Genomic DNA, 18996 nt, shown 5'->3' with positions numbered 1-18996 from the left:
TGATTTCACCTATCCCTTCAAAAATTGTGGTTGGGGGAGATGGGAGACTGAGGGAGGAGGTAAAAGATTTTATTACATATATATTTTTAAGCTTTATTGAAGCATAATCTATGTCATAAAATTCACCTATTTTACACGTAGAATTCATTAAGTTTTAGTAACTTTGTAGAGTTGTGCAACAATCACTACAATCCAGTTTTAGAATGTTTCCACTGCTCCCAAAAGTTCCCCCAAGTACATTTATAGTTATGTATACCTATTTGGGCTGTTTAAATGTTTAATATATTTATTTACTATGTGCACATATCACCTACTTAAATCCAAGAACAAAACTCCACACCAGGGCTGGTGGACAAGCATGGTGCGGGAAAAAGAGCACAGGAGGATCACTTAATGGTTCTGCGCATCAGTTTTCCTCATCCATAAAATGATAAGATTATCTCAAAGGTCCAGTTCGATTCTAAAATGCAGTAAGTCTAGGTTTCCTCCTGGGAGTCATTTTGTCCATAGATCCCCAGAGGATAACAAGCTCCAGCTATTTCTTTCGTAAGAGATCTGTGGCTTAACTGCTATAAAAAGTGGAAACTATATGGTCCAGATCTCCCAGAGAACATGGGAAACACATTTTACCTTGCTTTACTTCTTCTGAGGCCATGGAATCCCCCACCTCGAAATCTGAGCTGATTCTCTTCCTGAGGAAGCGCAGATACAGCTCACTGCGGGCATTCATCAGGGTGACCTCAGTCAGGATGGGATCTAGTTCCCTGAGACGTAAGAAGCAGAAGGACTAAGCAGGAGTACACAGGATTTCTTCAGATACAACAGCTACAGGGCAAACAGTTCCAACTCCCCCTCACCACTGGGCCCAGGTGGTCAATCCTGGGTCTGCTGGCCCAATTATAAACAGAGGCAGCTGTCAATCATATTTTCTATGTACGTTTCACCTGAATCATTCACCTCCTAAAATCTCACCAGAGCTAACCAAGAGGTTGGAGGAGATGTGTTTTCTTTCACACGGGGCATAGATAATTTTAATTCAAACCACAAAAAAGCTAAAGATGGAAACAAAATAACATTTAGAAGTGTTGTCACCTTAAAAAGTCTTGGCTTTGGTTTATTTAGATCTCTAATTTACAGTGAATAAAGGAAACACTGGGCTCTAAAGAGTAGGCAATACCACCTTACATTCATATAATCCAGTGGTTTGCTGCCAGGGCTTGGATAGTAGAGTCAACTGCGGTACCGATACCCAGGTGCCACAGTTCTGTGTACTAGGAACAGTGCTTTTCAATTACTTATGCGCACAAAAATCACCTTAGCATCTAGTTAAAATACAGATACTAACTCCGTACGTCAGGGGTGGGCCTGAGATTCTACATTTCTAACAAGTTCTCAGGTGCCAATACTGCTACCACACTTTCGGTAGCAAGGTTCTAGGATTCAGAATTTCCAGTTCAGCTACTCAGGAACTCACAGAACCAACACTTCTATTTTATGGAGTGGTGGGATGGGAGAAAAGCCAGAGACAAATACTACTAACATATCTGTGTGACCTTGGATAATTCCATTTCCTCATCTACATAACAAGGGGGCTGGATGGATGAGCTCTAGGGACTTTTTCTAGTATTAAAATTCTGCCATCTATTCGTAAGGAAAAAAATGACCATTGACCTTCGCCTTACATCATACCCCAAAATTAACTCGAATGGATCAAAGACCTAATGTAAAACCTAAGTATAACACTTCTAAAAGAAAACATAAGAAAAAAGACTGCAAACTTGGAATAGGCAAAGGTTTTTAAGAACACAAAAAGCATAAACCATAAAAGAAAAAAACTGATTAATTGGATTTCATTACATTTAAAAACTTCTGCTCTTCAAAAGCTACTATTAATCAGTACAATCTCCACCAAAATTCCAGTTGACTTCTCTGCAGAAACTGATAAACTGATCTTAAAATTCACATGGAAATTCAAGGGACTCAGAATAGCCAAAACAATTCTGAAAAAGAAAAACAAAGTTGGAGGACTCACACTTCCTGATTTGACTCTCTTCTTTCTCCTTCCCCATAGGTAACTACTACTCTCCTAAAATTTAAATTTTTACTTTTTATAGTAAAAATAATATATGTTGTTAAAAGAAAATCCAAACATAAAAATATATTCATTCAATCAACAGAATTTTACTGAGTACATGTTATGTGTCAGATACTGGTTGTTGGTACTGGATACTGGGGATATGGCAGCAAGCAAATCATTTAATCCAGGGTAAAAATTTTGTTGACTGAGTATATTTTAATAATGTTTGGATTTTCTTTTAACAACCTATACCTCTGGGGGAAGGGGAGGAGGAGGAGAGTCAATCTGTGGATTTCAGAAATATTGGTAATGATCTATTTCTTAAATAGCTGGTTAGTACAGTGATTGTTTTATTCTCTGCAAACCACACATGCATTATATATATTCTATTATAAGCATGATATATTACAATAAAAAAAAATCAATAAAATATTTTAAAAACATAGACCATAGGGTAACAGAGTAGGCTCTAAATCATACATGATTACCAACTCAAACTCCTATGAGCTGAAGAAAAGAGAATTATTACCTCGGCTCAATTTTTTCTGTTACAGAATTTCTCATCAAGTTGTTTTGGACATGCCGGAACTGCAATACATAACAGAAATGAGAATGCTGCCCCCTAGCCCTCTTGCTAGTCATTCCAAACTTTTGGCATATAAGAATATTTAGGCTTAGTGTGCTTACCCGGCTTCCGTTTCCTGCAAGCCAAAGGCAGACTTTCAGGATGATGGGCCAACAATTTACTTTTGGTTTAGATTCTAATGCTCATCTCCCTAGTGCACTTAAAAGTGATGCTAATGGTGTTCCAATGGACTACTGTCTAGAATCTCCTAGTCTAGAGTTCTAGAAATAAAATTGTATGGGGTCACTCCTATTTCTATTCCTACTCTTACTTTCTCTGATCGAAGGAATGAGGAAATAAAGTTCTGTAAAAGCAAACATTATTGTAAGCACTTAAGGAACTAAATGGAAATTTGAAACAAATTAAAAAGACAAACAAAAAAACCCAGTTGCCTTGAAGTCAATTCCGACTCATGGCAACCCCATGTGTGTTAAAGTAGAACTGTGCTCCGTAGGGTTTTCAATGGCTGATTTTTCAGCAGTTGATTGTCAGGCCTTTCTTCTGAGGTGACTCCTGAGACAAATTAAACCCAAAAAACCAAACCCACTGCCATCGAGTTGATTCCAACTCATAGCAACCCTATAGGACAGAGTGGAATTGCCCCATAGGGTTTCCAATGCTGTAAATCTTTACAGAAGCAGACTACCACATCTTTCTCCCTCGGAGTGGCTGGTGGATTAGAACCTCTGACCTCTCAGTTAGCAGCCAAGTGATTTAACCACTGCACCACCAGGGCTCCTTGAGAGAAATTACTTGACATTTAATAGGACATTAAGAAATACAATTCTTTATTATATCACCAGAGGGCACTGTTGCACATTCTGTGATAGAGAATTGGTCAAACATCTGTGTTCCTTTCAAGAAGCCCTTCCTATTTCCTTCTCAATCTTGTACTGAGGTCATTGTCATCTCATCAATAGCTCAAGTCCAAAGTAAACTGGCGATGGGCAAGGTGCAGGCCAGTTTGCATTTTATTTTTCTCCTGTCCGCACCTTTTTCCACTTTTTAAATTTTCAGTTTACTCTGTTCAACGTTCCTGGATAAAGCTGCTTCCAAGCCCTTTGTAGCTCTCCCAGCTCACCTGCTGGTGGTAGTCTCTCTGCTTGATGAACTTGTCCACCACCTTCTCCACCTGTCTGTCACATTCTACCTGCAGATATTTTATCAGGGTATAAAGTCTCCCTGGCCCATAGTAAGTCTCCACTATCGGTTGGTGGGTTTCCACAATGCGGGCAATCCCTAGAAGAGAGAAAGTGAGTGCACTGGATTCCAAATAGTCTTCCCACAAAATAAACTCTTTTCTTTCATCCAGGACTAACCCAGGGTTCAACCGTTTTGGTTGCTTCACCTCCCGAAAAGAATACAAATCTAGTCAGTTATGTAGATTTGTTAAGTACTTAAGTAGATTTGTTTGTTAAATATGCACAGTACTTGGTATTACAGCAGGCATTTGATAAATGATATTGACACTGTTTTCTTCAGGAGCATCTTTGGAAATCGGTGTCACCCTCTTTCCAGTTACTGATCTCAAAAAAACCAAACCAGTTGCGTCAAGTCAATTCTGACTCATAGCGACCCAACAGGACAGAGTAGAACTGCCACTTCCTAATAGGGTTTCTAAGGCTGTAATCTTTATGGAAGCCGGCTGCCATATCTTTCTCCCACAGAGTGGCTGGTGGGTTTGAACCACTAACCTTTCGGTTAAAAGGAGAGTGCTTTAACCACTATGGCACCAGGGCTCCTCTTAGAGTCTGGTCTTAACAGCTAGAGAGGATCAAAACAGCTGACCACTAGTTACCAGTTGCTGCGGTTGATTCTGACTCATGGAGACCCCATGTGGGTGAGAGTAGAACTGTGCTGCATAGGGTTTTCTTTTTCCTTTTTTTTAAATTTCATTTATTTTGTTGTTGTTGAGAATATACACAGCAGAACACACCCATTCGACAGTTTCTACATGTACCATTTAGTGACACTGATTACATTCTTTGAGTTGTGCAACGATTCTCAGTCACCCTTTCTGAGTTGTTCCTCCCTCATTAACATAAACTCACTGCCCTCTGAGGCTCTTATCTAATCTTTCCAGTTGCTGTTGTCAATTTGATCCCATACAGATAGTTCTTAAAAGAGCATAATGCTCAAGGCAGACATTTTTTTTACTAGTTAAGCTAAACTATTGCTCGGTTTTAAGACGACTTCAGGGGATATTTTTAAAGTTTAAAGATTATCTCAGGGCAATAGTTTCAGGGGTTGATTCACCCCCCATGGCTCCAGAAAGTTTAGAGTCCATGAGAATTTGAAATTCTGTTGTGTATTTCCCCACTTTTGATCAGGATTCTTGTATGGAATCTTTGATCAAAATGTTCAGTAATGGTAGCTGGGCACCATCCAGTTCTTCTGGTCTTATGGCAAAGGAGGCAGTTGTTTATGGAGGGAATTAGCCACACATTCATATCCTCCTCCTATTCCTGACTCTCCTTCTTCCCCTGTTGCTCCAGGGGAATAGAGACCAATTGTTGTGCCTTGGATAGCCACTTGCAAGCTTTTAAGACCCCAGGCACTACACAATGAACTAGGAGGTAGAACAGAAGCACTAACACTTATTAGGCCAATGAACTGGGATGTCCCATGAAACCATAGCCCTAAATCTCCAAACCAGGGAACTAAATCCCATGAGGTATTCGGTTGTACACAAGCAGGCTTAGCTACTCTTTTTTGTTGTTGTTGTAAATATATCTATCACACAACTTTTGCTAATTCAACTTTTTAAAAGTGTACAACTTATTCACAGAAATTTTTTTTCTTTGTGGTGAAAATATACACAACAAAATTTATGATAATTTAACAATTTCTACATGTTTCATAAGGTTTTCAAGGGCTGATTTTTTGGAAGTAGATTGGCAGGCCTTTCTTCTGAGGTGCATTTGGATGGACTTGAACCATCAACCTTTCAATTAGCATACAAGCGTGTTAACTGTTTGCACCACTCAGGGACTGCAAATACCTGACAGACTGTAACTAACCTCTGCTAATCAGATACTGAATCAATATCTAATAAATCAATACACAGTCAGCTATAGGATGGAATTAAAGGGATCATAATAGGGAGAGAGAATAAAGGCTAGAATACAGGAGTCAGAAATTTGTGAGTGCAGAAAGGGCTCACCTTCAAACAGGAGAGTGAGTGTATCTGCGAAGATGACTGCAGCTCTTCGATCACTCATGTCCGTCCCCAGCACTAAGAGTAGGTTCTCCTCAGCTTTACTAGCCATCTAATAAAAGCAGAAAATCCGCATACATTTCTCAGACAAAAGGCCAACCTCACACCAGGGGTGTCTCAGTTTTCCAAAAAGGCCTCCCACTGGTTTTCTTTTTTCTATGTTTTCCTTGATGCTTGGAAGCCTGCGCAGCACAGTGGGACCTCTCTCGGGAGGCTCTGGGTTGTCTGAGCCTCAGGTAGGACAAGGAACCTGACTATGGTGGTAGCTCTTCTTCCATTCAGAGATATAATGCTTTTCTTTTCTTTGAACATACGTACTACCACTAGCCAAAGCAGAGAGTCACTACTTTAAATAATCTTCTCCAAGTATAAATTGCTACTATTAATGGTATTTGGTTGAAAAGGACAAGGAATCTGGGTATAGTGGAAGGGACATTAAAAGGCAAAACAGGATTGCCCTGTATTATGTAAAAATGTTTGCTGGGTCAAACAATGTTCCCAACCGAAAATTTATCTCATTTCCACTTTAACTACTTTTAGTCATATTTATTAAGTAATGCAGTTGGTACTTTTTAGGTTTGTAACACTTTGTGATTTTTGTACATACTGTATTTGTACAATAGAGCAACTCTTGGCTGATGGAATGAATGAATAAAATGCACAATTTTACTTAAAAAGAATTAAAAAGCAGAAGCTGTTTCTGGGTCCCAGGTGGCGGAATACTGATTAAAAAAAGTACTATAAAGTAGTTGTATTTAATTTTAATTAATGAATTTTTTAGAATGGGTAAAAACACACACATTTAAACATTCAAAAGAAACAAACGAGTATTCAGTGAAAAGTGATTCTTCTTCTTACCTATGTCTCTTGATTTCCTAATTCTGCTCTTCAGAGACAACTACTATTAACCCTTCCAAAAATATCCTACACTTATACAAACATATATCTTTATTGGCATCCTCCCTCATTTTAAACAGAAATGACAGCACACCGTTTTTTACCTTGTCTATTTAACTTAACTAACAACATCACGTTGGAGAGTAAAATTTGTCAGCATGCATTTTTTTCTAATGGCAGAAAAGTGTTTCATTATAGAGAACTAGAGGAGGGGGCAAGATGCACCCTGATACATAGTTAAAAAACAAACAACCCTATGCATACATGCCTGCTGGGATTTACTTCTCTCCAGCTAAAGGGAAGGAGGCCAAATAACTAATGGTTAAGTGCTCAGCTGCTAACTGAAAGATTGGCAGTTCAAACCTACCCAACAGCTCTGTGGGAGAAAGACCGGTTGATCTGCTCCTGTAAAGATTACAGACTAGGAAACTCTATGGGGCAGTTCTACTCTGTCACATGAGGTCACCATGAGTTGAAATCAACTTGAGGGCACGTAACAACAACAACTAAGGGGAGGGGGGGCTCACTTGAGTCTTTAATTGAAGTTTGTTTCTCCCTCTCCACTCCCCGGGATTTAACCTTAAGTGACCTCATCTGCTTCAACTCAATGTAGCTTATTTTGAGACTGAGGCCTGGTTATAAAGCCTTAAAACTATTAACCAAGAACTCAAATTGCTCTTAAAAGAAGCTGAGTCCTGACTGATGGCTTACAAAGGAATATTCCACTTATCAGAGAACTTGCATTTTAATTTTCCTACACTTCACCTGGTGAGTTGAAAATAAATGTGCATCATCAGATGTCTAGGTAGTGCCTGGCACTCAGTAGACTGGCAGTAAACAAGCATGGAATGGTTCCATCCAGTTCTGCCAGGCTATAGCAAAAGCAGAAAGGGGAGTTATATCCAGGAGAGAGAAAGCATCCACAGAAGCTGGATCTATCCAGTGCCCCAATCTGCAGGCAGAGAACTACACCATTATCCTGCCAAGTAATCAGGATCCATACCTGCTTGCAAAGGTATTCTGAGAACTTGCTTAATCCCTCTTCATGCAAACCCAGTAGTGGGAAGATCTTGAAGAAGCGCTCCACCTGGGGCAGATCTCCTTCTTTGGTGGCAATAGCAAACTTCTCTGTTACAATGGCTTTGAGACGCTGCTCAGCTTCCTGCAGTAATTTCAGGTTGGCATCAATCATGCTGCCTGTTCAAAGGGGAGAAAATGAGAATTAATGTCAAGAATGCTAGTATGTCAGGTCCATGCCACTTAGTCTGTGCACTACTATTCATTCAATAAATATGTATTAAGCACCTACTATGTGTTAAGATACTACGCTAGCTAATATGGGTGATTAAAAGATGAATTCACCATGACCCTATTTATCATAGAAATTACAATCAAGTAAAAGAGACAAAGTTTGTGCACAAATAACTATAATAAAATTTAGTGTATGATAAGTGCCATAAGAAAGGTGCCAAAAAGTCACATTTATGGTTGGAAGGAATCAGAAAAGTCCTCCTAGAGAAGGTGACATACATCTCTCAAAGATGGACAGGATTTTCTTTAAGAGTTTTGGCATCTGAATAGGAAGGACATACATTCCAGGCAAAGGGAATGAAATGAGGAAAAGAATAGAAATGGAAAGATGAAAAGACTATTTGCAGGTACTGCAAGTAGTCTATGCCCTGATATATAGAAGAGTTCCACAAATATTTGAACAATGAACAATGAATGAATGCATGAATGAATCACATGAAATAAGACTAGAAAGACAGAATGAGTCAAGATCATGGAGAACCTAGAATATCAGGTAAGAATTTCATTTTTTAAGTAGGCAATATGATCAAGTGGAAAGAACCCTCTGGTCAGAGAATCAGTAGATCTGGACTCAGTTTCCCTTTCCATAAAACAGGAATAACAACATCTGTCCTGGGATAGTATAGGACCTATATAGGGCCTACTACCAGACAATGCAGCCCTGGTGGTACAGTGGTTAAGAGCTCGGCTGCTAGCGAAAATGCCAGCAGTTCGAATCCACCAGCTGCTCCTTGGAAACCCTATGGGGCAGTTCTACTCTGTCCCATAGGGTTGCATTGAGTCAGAGTCACCTCAATGGCAACGGGTACTAGACAAGGAAGCTTCCTAACAATGGATCCCTTTTTCCTGGTTGTTTGCTTTGTTCAGATTATAGATGCTTGTAACCAGACTAGAAATCAATAGTTTGGGATGCCCACCTTCTTTGCCCTGTCGGCTGAGCTCAATGACTGACTTGTCCAGGCATAAGTAGCGATGAATGTGGGCTGCAGCCTGCTCATAATCTTCATTTCTCAAAGCAGTCTGAACCCCATCCATGCAGAACTTCAGGTCCAAGATGTCATCAGCTCTCTGGATGGCCTGATAGAGGCGATTCTGCAAAAGACTTACTGTTAAGAAACAATCCTATTCTTACAAAACACCTCTCCAGAACTTAGGAAGATTCAAGAGCTGAATCCAGTTAACCATAGCTCCTTTTCAGCTTTCACTGGTGAGCTCACAAGCACCATCACTACCACTCACAAACTGTTATTGATGATGATCAAGAACACTGACAGGTATCACACAATTCTATTCATGTGGTCAAATGATTTATTTTAATGGAAGCAGGAACAGGAATAATCCATATTTAAATCTGGCATACTCTGTTACATTTATAATAGAACCAGAATGTATTTGATATTTTGGGAACAAGACATGTTAAAGTTTAGTAATAAAGTAAATAGAACATGTAAAGAGTATTTTCTTTTAGCACAAACAACCATGATAAAAAAACAACAACAGTAAGTGAGTTGGTGGCCGTGTGGCTATGGTGTTTTGTGATGAAGTCATTTTTGCAGAGTCTGAACAAGTTAGGAAGAGTTGTGCTATTTCATAGGAGCAAACTGAGGCTAGGACTGACTTGCTAAAGAGCCCAGACCTTGTGCTATCCAATATGTTAGCCATTATCCACATCTACATGTGGCTATTGAGCACCTGAAACGTGGCTAGTCCAAACTGAGATGTGCTATAGGTGTAAAATACCCATTTGATTTCAAAGACTCAGTACAAAAAAAAAAAAAGTAAAATATCTCATTGTTTTATAGTTATTACATGTTGAAATGGCATTTTACATATAAGTTAATACATTATTAAGAGTTAATTTCATCTATTTCTTTTTACTTTTTAAAAATGGTTACTAGAAAGCTTCAAATTACATATGTGAATCTTCTTTTCCAAACTGAATGATCTGAATAAATGTAACAATATATGCCAAATATAAATATGGATTATTTCTATTCCTGCTTCTGTTAAAATAAATCATTTGGCCATATAAATATTATTTGCCTATTTGCCCTAGCTAGGACCTCCAGTACAAATTCCAATAGAAGCAGGGAGAGCAGACATCCTTGTCTTCTTCCTGATCTTAGGGGAAGGCATTCAGTCTTTCAAAATTAAGTATGATGCTAGCTGTGGGTTTTTCATAGATACCCTTTCTAATGGTTGAGGAGGGTTCCTTCTATTTCTAGTCTGTCGAATGTTTTTATCATGAAGGGTGCTGAATTACGTCAAATGCTTTCTCTGCATTTACTCAGATGATCATGCAATTTTTACCCCTTATTCTATCAGTATGGTATATTACATTAACAGATTTTTAAACCAACTTTGCACTCCTGGGATAAATTTCACTTGGTCATGGTGTATAGTCCTTTTTTTATGTTGCTGGATTTGGTTTGCTAATATTTTACTGAGGATTGTTGTGTTTATATTCATAGATATTAGTCTAGAATTTTCTTGTGATGCCTTTGTCATCTCACACTTGATTTCTATTGGATGGTGCTGTTCTAATTCTACTGTCCTCTACTAACTTAAACATAAAAAGCTCCATGAGGGAGTCCCTGGGTAGTACAAATACTTTTCCTGCTCAGCTGCTAACAAAAAGGTTGGAGGTTCAAGTCCACCCAGAGGCATCTGAGAAGAAAGGCCTGGAGACCTACTTCCAAAAATTAGCCATTAGAGGGGGGATGGAAAAAAAGCTTAGTGGGATTACCTTGGCCAGGTCAAGCTGACGGACTTTGCTAGATACATTCTCGGCTAAGTTGCAGGTAAAGGTGATCATTCCAGCCAGTTGCTTTGCATCTCCCTCAATCAATTGCAGGTTGGGACTGGAGACGTACATTGTCACCACACACATATCCATAGGGGCACAGGGTGGGAATAAGAGAAGGAAAATTTTATTTTGCAGATGGAGACTATGTCTTCTTCTTCTTTTGTACCTCCACACAACCCGTAGCTGAGTTTGCTCTACACACAGCTTTTTTTTTAAGACTGTTTTACTGTAAACTCAAACCTATACTTAACAGAAATTTAATTTCTGTAACCACTAAAGATACTTCTAATAGGTACAAAGAACCAGACAACTGAGTCTCCTAACTGTTAAGTGACCAAAAAATGCATTAACCAACAATCTGAGAGGATGATGAGATCAAAGAGCAAGTTTTATGACTAGCAAATACATAGTCTGTAAAAAGAGTGATTCTCAAACTTCAGCTGTGTATCTAAAGCACCTGGCTGGCTTGTTAAAACACAGATTCCTAGGACCCACCCCAACCAACAGTTTCCAATTCAGCAGGTTTGGATTTGGGCCCTAGAATTTGCATTTCTAACAAGTTTCCAAGTGATGTTGATGCTGCTGGTGGAGGAGCACACTTTGAGAACCACTGAACCCTTCAGTATTCACTTTACCTTGATGTTACGTTCCTCTACATTTCAAGTGGCAATTTATAACAGAAAGTTAGGAAAAATTGCACCTTATTCAGTGGACCCTGCAGGAATTTACACAGCTCCTGCTGAGATGCACAGACTCACCCCATTCGGTGGAGACTGATCATCTTACTTTCAATGGTGTTTTGCTGTTCCAAAAGGGCATCCAGCTCTCTCTCCACCACTTTCTGAAACACAGAGAATTATCTCGTCATTAGAACGGTCAGAGGAACCTTAAGAATTACCTAACCCAACCACTTCGCTGGAGTGTGAATCCCATTTCAAATTTCTTTCCTTCTACTAGGATTGTAACAAACAACTCCATTTTTGCACTTATCAAATTGAATAATTATTTTATGTGTATCTTATTACATCTACATTAGCACCACAAAAGAAGAAAATGAGCCTTTATTCAGTGTCATTAGCATAGTGCCTAACATGAATGCATTTAAAACCATAATGGCTAAACAAAAGAAACTTCCGAAGTGGCAATCCAATTCCATCTTAGCCAAGCCATTTACTGTGTTATCAAACAATTTCTGTAAACTCCTAGTTTTTTCATCTGTAAAATAGGGATATTAATACCTACCCCATAGGATTACTGAACTAGTCGAACAGGATAACACACATGAAGTCATAAAGTGCTTAATATAGCATGTGGTGTGTGGTAGGTTTTCAATAAGTTGGCCATTAATATTAGCTATTCATTTTCATTAAAATAGTCCTCTAGAATCCAGACGGAAACTTCCCCCTTACAGTCATTACCACAAATACTGTTCTTTCTGTAAGATCTCTTTAATTTTTCCCTAAAGTACTGATTGACTCAATGGGAGTTTAGGAGTGTTAGGTCAAGAACATTCAATTTTAAAAAGTATAACTTGTTGAAAAATCAGAACTGCAAGTTGGTGCAATTTAGTGTCAGTGCTAACTAGGTGGTGCAAGTTAGTATTCGAAAATCTTCAAAGATATATCAGTGATCCTATCCCCCCACCCCCAAACTGCCTTTTGTACTCAACCCTACTTGAAAAATTGGCTTAGGGAACGGCTGACAGATCTCTTAGATCAGAGTTTAGACCTTTCTTCTGACTGGCAAGGAACCCCAACATAGACATTGGAAAGAGAACTGACAGCATGAGGTTGCAATGGAAAAGTGGAGGCAGAAAGGAGATAGGAAATTACGAGTTGAAAGGACCCTTGGAATCTAGTCCACTTCCCTCAATTGACACAACGTCAGGGGGATTGACAGAGGTCCAAAAGATGAAGTTACTTATCCAAGATTAGACAGTTGTGCCTGGGTCTTAAAGCTCAAGTTTCTACAAAGTTGTTCACTTAACTGAAATGCTAAAATTACACCCCGAAATCACTCTTTACAAAAGGAAGTCTTAAAACAGTTCAAGAAATTTATTTGCAATGACTTCCCGCTTAAATGGGATAAAGGGGGTAAAAACGTTTTGCAATTTTTAAATTGCTAACTCAGGGCAAAAGAGCCTTTATTCTTATTCTGTGAACCAAACGAGTTAGCATATATTCTCAGTCTAACTTTACTCCGGTGGAGAAATCGAGTACCTATGGGCCAGGGAAACTAATCGCGGGTGGGGTGGGGGTGAAAGTCTCCAGATGGCGTAGGTATCAGGGGAAATCAGCTTGCGGGCCTCCGACCGAGTGAAAAAAAATGACACGTCTCCCCAGTTACCCAACTACACTACCGCTTCTCGGGTAAGTGCGTCCCACAGCCCGGATTTCCCAGACTGACGGCTCCTACGCCCACTGGCCCTCATCCTCCTGGAAAAAGAGGCGGCTCAGCCCCCCACCTCTTCGCCGCAGAGCCGTCCGTACACAGCCTCCAGCTCCTGCAGCTCTGTCAGGGAGCGAATGAGCTCGGTGGAGATTTCCGAGCAGCGGCTTCCTCCCACCCCCTCAGGCGGTGGAGGCGCCCCTGACAGCTTCTGAGGGGACTCGAGATCCGCCATCTTGGTCCCAATTCGTTGCTTCCGGTTCTTCGAGGCCCCCTCCTCCTTGGCGCGCCAGGTCTTTGGGCTGCCCGCGTAAGTGCCCGAAGAATTTATTTATTTACTTTAAAATATACATGTATATATCTTAAAGTTTACTTCTTAAAAGTATGTTGCTTTTCTATTCTATAAGAAGTAACAGCCATAAACTGTTCACACAGTTTTTAGTGCGGTATGGAAACAAGACAAAAACATTTAATAAAATTATATATATTTTTCAGGCGCGGGTTGGGGACCTTTTCCCGCCGCGCGCAACCGGAAGGTTTCTGTTTTGAGAGCTAACGGGGAACGCGGGCGCGCTGGTGTTGGTTGTGGCTTAGGCCTCGAAAGGACTCACCATCCGTCTGCTATCTACGCCATCCTTACCGCTGCAGGATAAAAAAAAGGCCTCGTGACTTCCCCGGGCCCGGTGAGCCGGAGGGCGGCCATGTGGGAGGGTAGGGCGAACCTTTGGTGGGGGTCTGAAGTAACGTAGGCCGTAGAGGTCCGGGCAGGGGGCGATGTGGGGAACACATGGGGCGCGAACCTGGAACCCTTTCCTGCTGCCGTCTATAGGCTTGAAACGAGTCCTGCTTCGAAATAACTCGTTTAGAGATACCTCGCTTTTAGGCATTGCGACTTTGGAGACAGGAGAGGTGGGCGGTAGCGAGGTCTTCCGTGGAAAGTGAACAACGGAAAGGTATTAAGACGCTACGTGTTAAAAGCGTAAATAACGGAAACTTACTGGAGTCAAGACGTTGGTTTGAATTTCCGCTTTGGAAATTCAACTTCGGATAACTTGTTTTCTCTTGTGAGCTTCAGTTGTCTCATTTCCAAAACGGGGAAGAATAATCTCTGGAGATGATTCTGTCTTGGCACATGGAGAAGGTGTAGAGCGAGCTCTTTTTCTAGACAGGAGATAAAACAGAAGTAGAGGAAGTCACAGAGTTTACCAAGTTTCGGCTGTAATGATGCCCTCGTGGCGCTGTGGTTAAGAGCTCGGCTGTCAACCAAAAGGTCGGCAGTTGGAATCCACCAGCCACTCCTTGGAAACCCGATGGGGTAGTTCTACTCTGCCCTATAGGATTGCTATGAGTCGGAATCGACTCGACGGCAGCGGGTTTGGCTGTTAATGGTTCTTGGTCCAGTAGTTTCTGTGGTTCTAGGTTTATTTTCCTCCAAAACGTACCTTTCTCCATTTCCTAGAGAGTAGCAGGGGAACTTGGATACAACTAGGTTTGGGGTTGTAATTAATGGCATCAGTTATGAAAAAATGAGAAAGTAGGTCGAGTTCTTCGGATCCGCTACGAAGAATGAAAGTACCCTGTTTGGGACTTCAGCAATGGCCCATAATTACCTCAATTTTTATTGGCAGTTGTTTACCAAATCTCTTCTCTTTCCACATTGGACCTTCTACTTTGTTTTCGCGGTGATTCTAGAAGAACATTTAAAGATGTTCCTTAGTGTCAAGTAGAAAAATTTTGTATATCAGGGCCCACTTCCCACTCTTCCTCTCACAGTCAGCTGCTTTTGCCCAGCTAAGAAATGATTACGAAGACATTAACTCATAACTCTCTTTTCTGATTTAACAACAGAGTCAAATTCATATGTTAATTACACACCAATTTGCGTTTCTCAAGTTCCCCTTTGTTTCTAAATAGGTGCATTGAGGAAAAATAGTCTATTTCTTAGCTGTAATTGTGTATAGAGGCACCTCAGTTTATGTAGTGTTCAGTCTTTTCTGTGATCGCATTTGTAAACTAAAAATGAAAAAGCCCTTTGTTTATTGCTGTCTCCGGGATAGGTAAAATAATAAAAAAGTGCAGGATGGTGTGATGGTGTATAGTACCCAACCTTTGATTCAAGGAGAATAAAATGCAGTGTAAATGGATGTTTTTGTTTCCATATACATCTGGAAGGCTATGCTGTAGCATGATGAAATTGATTCCCCTAGAGGGGAGAACTGGGTTGGAGGAAGCTTTTTGTTGTACTTGTGAATTCAAACCATGTGAATGTGTAATTTATTCAAATACAAAGATAGAGATCTAGCATCTGTGACAAAAGGCAAATAGGCAGTACACATGCCAGCTGCCGACATTCCCATTACTTGTTATGAGACCCTGGGCAAGTGATTTAATTTCTGAGCTTTAGTTTCCTTGTCTATAAAATGGATGTAATACCACACACTTTAAATGCTTCTTGTGAGATTAGAGACAAAGTTTATAGCATAGTGCTTGTCTTAGTCATCTAGTGCTGCTGTCACAGAAATACCACAAGTGGATGGCTTTAACAAAGAGAGATGTATTTTCTCACTGTCTAGTAAGCTAGAAGTCCAAATTCTGGGCATCACCTCCAGGGGAAGGCTTTCTGTTGACCTTCTCATGAATCTTCCCTTGGTCTGGGAGCATCTCAGCACAGGAACCTTAGGTCCAAAGGATGCGCTCTGCTCCCGGTGCTGCTTTCTTGATGGTATGAGGTCCCCCACTCTTTGCTTGCTTCCCTTTCCTTTTATCTCTTGTAAGATAAAAGGTGGAACAGGTCACACCCCAGGGATAAGAGATGTGACCTTAGTAACAATCCCACCCTAATCCTCTTTAACATAAAATTACGGGCACAAAATGGAGGACAGCCACACAATACTGGGAATCATGGCCTAGCCAGATTGAAAACACATTTTTTGGGGGACATGATTCATTGTTCCGCAGTAGGCCTTACTGGTTCTGCTGCCTTCAGCCAGAAGTTAGTAGGCCTTACTGGTTCTGCTGCCTTCAGCCAGAAGTTTCCATACAGAAGTGTCTGTTAAAATAACAATTTCCTAGCTGATATTTTTTTGCTTTCATATGCCCTTAGCTTGCTTTGACTCAGAACTGTTGGTATAACTAAGGCCTGGATTGTGGACTAAGGTGGCTCAGTTTTGCTGCCACTACCACCATGTTCCTGTATAACTTGACCTTGCAGCGAGCCACTGGCATCAGCTTTGCCATTCATGGCAACTTCTCTGGTAAGTTCTCTAGTTACTGTCTTTCTGAATTGAAGTGAAGTAGTACATATTTTGCTTATTTCTTATGGAGGAAATTTTTTTCCATTATGAGACTAACTGAAAACAATAGTTGGTAAATGTGAATGAACCAAATACAGCTTGTCAGCTATGAGATTTGGTGTGAAATTGAGGAGCACTATCTGTTACTTAATATCAGATACAGTTCCTAGTCTATAAGTGTAATTTTATCAGGGATGTGTATTTCTTGACACCTATTTTGTGCCAGGTTGTAAGCTTGTTGCTGTGAGACATAAAGAAATTTATAAGACATGATCCTTGATCTTGAATTTGACATCAGGTTGGATAGAAAGAGTGTCTAAAGGTATTTGTCAAGCTATAAAGAGTAATTTTAAAGAAGGAAGAGTGAACTTTGGCTTAGTGCTTGAAGGGAGAATAGGACTTTTATTAGGAGAGAAAATGGAAAGTGAAGTTTAGGTAGGAGGTGCAGCTTAGAAGCAGGAGATCATTTGCTAATGTTTGTTCACCTCCTACTTTGTGCCATGTGTGATGAGCTGGAACAGTGGGGGATATGTTTGGAAAGATGAATTAAGGTCAGGTTGTGGGAAATTTCAAATATCAGATTAAGAAAAGAAACTTTAGACAGTAGAGAATTATAGAAAATGGGAGCCCTGGTGGTGCAGTGGTTAAGCGTTAGACTGCTAACCAAAAGGTCAGCAGTTCAAATCCACCAGCTGCTCCTTGGAAACCTATGGAGCGCTTCTACCCTGTCTTACAGTGTCGCTATCGGCAGTGGGTTGGGATGTGCGTAAAATACCCTTTTACTGTTTGTAGATTAAGTATTTGTGAATGAAGTTAATCCGAGATAACGCAGAAGGTCTGTGATTATAATTATAGAGTGTTACATAATTTTGCTGAGGTTCAAATCTGAATACCTGTTGCATGGTAAGTGAGCAGGAGCTTAGCTGTCTGACCATATGCATTATTTTCTTTGATCATCATTATGACCTTTTTTAAAGATTTGAAAGGTTCGCTTGGATAATTTATTTATTCCTTTCTACATTTTATGATGGAAATTATATACGGTTTTGGTATATATGAATTTGGGTGTATAATGCAGTGATTCTCAGCTGGGGTTTGAATAGGAGAATTTTTGAAAAAGCATTTTTAATACTAATTTTATGCTTCAAAACCGAACTTTACCCCTCTAAAACAAACTATCGAAAGATATATTTGCACCATTGAGAGAACGTTGTCATTTAGATAATGCTTTACAATTTTCAAAGCACTTTGGAGTACTTGATTTTATCTGGATCCCAGAGGACATTTAGAAAGTAAGGTGGCAGGATAAATGGTGGGATTTTATAAATGAGAATGGATTGGGATGAGTAGGATAGTCAGATAGTACTCTAGTCTGGCATTAGATAGTGAAGACCTGGATTAGGGTAGTGGAATAGAAAGAAAGTGAAAGGAGTTTCTAGCCTGGGTGGCAGAGAAGATGGAGGTGGGGTAATCACTTTAAACATTTAGTTTAAAGTTAGTAATAGTTCATCTAGGTGGTATTATGTAGCAGGTAGGGAAAGATGGGGACAAAATAGGCTCTTAGGCATTTGAAGGTGTTGGTTGCAGTTAGGAAAGCGAATGAATTTTTTTTTTTTTTTTTGACATGGAGCAGCATATTTATTTTTTTCTTTTATTTTCTTTAAAATTTAATATTTAAAAGTAAAAGATAAAGATTTAGTGACTCTTAAGTTCTTGGTCATTATGTTCTTATACATGCTAGTTTTGCTAATTCTGTCTTACACACTTTACCCATTCCTCACCCTCTCTGCCCAACATCTTTAAAAGAATTTTTTCTATTCTGTTTTTTCCCCTCTATTCTTTGGGCAACTTCATTTCCTAAATTACTTTAGTTGCTTTCTGTCCTCTTCCATTGTAGCACATGTATTGAGGCATGGTGACCAGAATTTCATGTTATTTTTGTCAGGGGTGTTCAGCATCATTCAGACCTCCTTTTGGGATTCAGAAACTATAAAACCTGAAAAGTATGTTTCTCATACTCCTTTGCAGCTAGGGTTCTGAATGTTATTTTGTTTCTGCCACAGGTACACTCATGTGAGATTTGGAAGGTGGAAGTGAGTTTGAGTTTGTTCTGTTAATGTTTTTACTGCTAGGATTGTGGCTATAATTTGGATTTCATTGTTGTCGTTCAGTGTTCTGGAGTAGAAGATGCTTTCAGATTCACCGTGCAGCTTCCTTATTGGTTGTAGGACAAGCAGTAGTTCCTTTGGTGGCCCAGTTCTGTTGTATTTAGTTGCTCCTTGTCTTAGTCATCTAGTGCTGCCATAACAGAAATACCGCAAGTGGATGGTTTTAACGAAGAGAAGTTTATTTCCTTACAGTAAAATAGGCTAAAAGTCCAGA

General features: G+C 39.9%; 2 protein-coding genes across 3 annotated transcripts in view; one reads left to right on the top strand and one right to left on the bottom strand.

The window, feature by feature from the left end:
• COG4 (component of oligomeric golgi complex 4) overlaps positions 1 to 15889 on the bottom strand; it is a 32917-nt gene extending 17028 nt beyond the window's left edge. Inside the window, exons 1-9 of one of the 2 annotated variants that reach the window (XM_023741893.1) lie at positions 14320 to 15889; positions 11692 to 11774; positions 10874 to 10988; positions 9045 to 9219; positions 7820 to 8013; positions 5866 to 5971; positions 3784 to 3941; positions 2607 to 2665; positions 631 to 764 (exon numbers count right to left, since the gene is read on the bottom strand). In XM_023741893.1, coding sequence (XP_023597661.1) covers positions 631 to 764; positions 2607 to 2665; positions 3784 to 3941; positions 5866 to 5971; positions 7820 to 8013; positions 9045 to 9219; positions 10874 to 10988; positions 11692 to 11714 — 964 coding nt within the window. In that variant the 5' untranslated portion in view covers positions 11715 to 11774; positions 14320 to 15889. Of the gene's footprint in view, positions 1 to 630; positions 765 to 2606; positions 2666 to 3783; positions 3942 to 5865; positions 5972 to 7819; positions 8014 to 9044; positions 9220 to 10873; positions 10989 to 11691; positions 11775 to 13397; positions 13582 to 14319 lie in introns of those variants that run through there. The other variant, XM_004387799.3, reaches the window with a different exon arrangement.
• SF3B3 (splicing factor 3b subunit 3) overlaps positions 13867 to 18996 on the top strand; it is a 49913-nt gene continuing 44783 nt past the window's right edge. Inside the window, exons 1-2 of the mRNA XM_004387798.3 lie at positions 13867 to 14004; positions 16425 to 16575. Coding sequence (XP_004387855.1) covers positions 16506 to 16575 — 70 coding nt within the window. The 5' untranslated portion in view covers positions 13867 to 14004; positions 16425 to 16505. The remainder of the gene's footprint in view (positions 14005 to 16424; positions 16576 to 18996) is intronic.

The sequence above is a fragment of the Trichechus manatus genome, unplaced genomic scaffold, assembly GCF_000243295.1.
Source record: "Trichechus manatus latirostris isolate Lorelei unplaced genomic scaffold, TriManLat1.0 scaffold00194, whole genome shotgun sequence".
Taxonomy (NCBI): Eukaryota; Metazoa; Chordata; class Mammalia; order Sirenia; family Trichechidae; genus Trichechus; species Trichechus manatus.
This window is presented reverse-complemented; position numbering and strand designations above follow the sequence as displayed.